The 2,766-nt window shown below is 36.2% G+C and overlaps 1 protein-coding gene across 1 annotated transcript; it reads right to left on the reverse strand.

Annotated features, from left to right (window-relative positions):
• Nucleotides 1–483: 483 nt before the first annotated feature.
• On the reverse strand, nt 484–2,519 carry LOC120328569 (creatine kinase, testis isozyme-like). Its single transcript, XM_039395098.2, has 6 exons — nt 2,281–2,519; nt 2,030–2,184; nt 1,771–1,903; nt 1,526–1,697; nt 1,327–1,450; nt 484–1,250 (listed from the first exon to the last, which is right to left on the reverse strand). Exons 1-6 carry the CDS (start codon nt 2,456–2,458, stop codon nt 876–878), a joined length of 1,137 nt encoding a protein of 378 aa, XP_039251032.2. The 5' UTR covers nt 2,459–2,519; the 3' UTR covers nt 484–875.
• Between the last annotated feature and the right edge of the window lie 247 nt (nt 2,520–2,766).

The following is a 2,766-nucleotide window of genomic DNA, read 5'->3' on the forward strand; positions in this document are numbered from 1 at the left end:
GGAAATGTAATGGGGGGAAATCTCTAATTGACTCCGATACTCAAATTCGGGTTGATAGCTCCAGAGTCCAGTTTGATGACAATTTCGTCTCCGACTTCAGTTCCGAACTCTTCAAGAAATTAAATTTGCATAATAAAAACTTTGGCGTATATGCAAGCCTTCTTTATAAACTATTCGGAAAGGTTTAGAAAACTTTATATTTTTCACTAGTTCATGTAGAAAATTTCGATTATCACCATGAAAAGTATGAAATTTTGTTTCCGACTCCGGAGAGTTTGAAAATATTACTTCGACATCAATGAAAATACGCCACCCTCCGACTCCGCAGTTCTGGTCGCAGGAACGTAATTTTGCGCTGCTTTTTTTGTGAGAACCGCACTATCTTGACAAACATTAATTTTTCATAGTTTGTCAGAGTTTTCCGACAAAGGAATTACCGTGGTCATTGGTGGAATGCTAAGCGTTACGTAACAAGATAACAACTTTATTCGGTTATTTGTTTATGTAATTGCGTAAATACAATTTAATTTTTACATTGGATATGGGATTATCATATTTGAGCAACTGCATGATGACTCATTTTCCACGGGGCTATAAACTTATATATAAGCAGATACAGTTTAAATATGAACTGAAAATATTCAAATTGAGTGTATTTTGCAATTTATTATTACTGTTTATACGACAATATAAAGAAATAGTACACTATTGCTGAAAATTATGCGTCATAATGTCGTATAATAAAATGTAGCAAATGTGAACTAACTTTATGAATGTTATAACTACTGAATTTGACCACAACATATACATAACAAGATAGAATCAATTGTTACCATTACAGAATACAAATATACTCGTACATATATCAATCGAGGTTATTTCTGTTTAAGTTGCTGGATATCCTCTTCAATACTTTGACCTTGTTCCAACTTCTTTTCACATTCGATCATAAATTCGACTCCATCCACAACCATTTGTACAAGTTCGACTTCAGAGAATCCGAGACGATCAGCATTCGAAATATCAAAGGTACCTCCTTCAGCTGCAGTGTCAACGCCGCCTGTACCACGTTTTTGCAAACGAAGTTTCTTAAGAACTTCCTCGAATTTTGGTTGTTGAGAAAACAGTGGAATCTTCAAGTGAACACCAGCACGAACTCCTGTGCCCAGATTACTTGGACATGTAAGAATGTAACCAAGATGTTCATTCCACATGTATTCACGCCCGAGATCTTTCATATGCTTTTCAATCTTGAAATGAGAAAATATATGAATGACCAATTCATTCGAAGTATATAATGGTGAACGCTTCCGTAAGCCAACTTACATCTCCTAATCCTTGACACCATCGGGTGAAGACTTCTTTCATGTTTCCACCTTTCTGCATTGAAATCACTCTTAGATGATCTTCCTCATTTACCCAAACAAGGAAGTTCTTCTTGTCGTTGTGCCTGAGTTTTATGAATAATTTTTATTTAAAGAAATTTTTTTTCAATTTTGAGTTTTTAGGAAAGTGCACTATTTACCATATTCCTCTTGCATCGGGCCAATCGCGCGCCATTCCAGCGGAGAGTAACAACGGTGAAACAGGTTTATCAAAAAGAAAATGATCATCTATTAATTGCTCTTGTTCCTTATCTGTCATTTTTGAAAGCGGATAATATTTTCCGTTTAGTTCACCACCGAGTTTTCCGAGAGCTAAAAATGAATAACACCGCTTTTAATTACTGTAAATTTGCAAATTTAATTCACAGTAGGACATGGATTTTACCTTTACAAGATATTTCTTCCACTTTTCGTCTCTCTGCACGGCTACAATGTGGTGGAAGACACAAACCTCTGATACTTCTTCCAGTTCGTACACGAGATGAAAGAACGTATTTTTCATCCAAGCAATCTCCTCCCTAAAATAGCATGTTGAAATCATACTGCATTATGAGGCAACAGCAGTTTGAAATTAATACCGATTATTCTACTGACAGACACAACTAAACAAATTTAACGTTTCAATTTTTAGTCGGATATTCTACCTTTAAATGTTCTGGATTGAGATCTGTCTTATGTTTATCTGTTTTCTTATATCCGTTGTGTCTGGCCTGAATCACTGGATCAAATAATTCAGCGAACGTTTCATACGACTCTTCATCTCCCGCTACACATCCGACAGTCATGATGAATGGGTGGCCTGAGAAAAGCATTAAAGTGTGTAAGTATCCAAATGAATATAATGGACAGATTTTGTGAAAAATTTAAAAAAAATAAGTGAGTATTGAGTGTTTACCTGGATTATCGACTCCAGTTTGGATAACGTTATCGATACTGAATCCATTCTGAGTTTGGCGAGATCTCATTTTCTTGTAAATATCTTCAGTCAAGCATTTTGCCATGTGATTATTGTGCTTTGATAAATCAGGAAGCTCTTCTTTTGCTGTGTATTTCGTAGTGTTTGTGTTCGGCATTTTATTTCAATATTGTTGACGAGCTAAAATCGATTGGAAGTCACTGATAACTGTATGAATCCAATCGTTCTCTAGTTGTTTTTATATCGACACTCTTCACACCTTCGATGCGTGAAAAACGCATCGTGCAAAGGTTTTTTCCGCCTGTCAGAAAGGGCGAACAAAAGACGCGAGGGTGCGGACAGGCCGCGTCGGTGTTTGAAAACACCGCTTTTCGTCATAGATAATAACAAACATTGTAAATTTGATAAGTGTTAATTGTTCCAAATTGCTGACCAACCGAAAGTCAGACCTAGCAGAATCGCCAC

This window comes from Styela clava, chromosome 7 (assembly GCF_964204865.1).
Source record: "Styela clava chromosome 7, kaStyClav1.hap1.2, whole genome shotgun sequence".
NCBI classification, from domain to species: Eukaryota; Metazoa; Chordata; class Ascidiacea; order Stolidobranchia; family Styelidae; genus Styela; species Styela clava.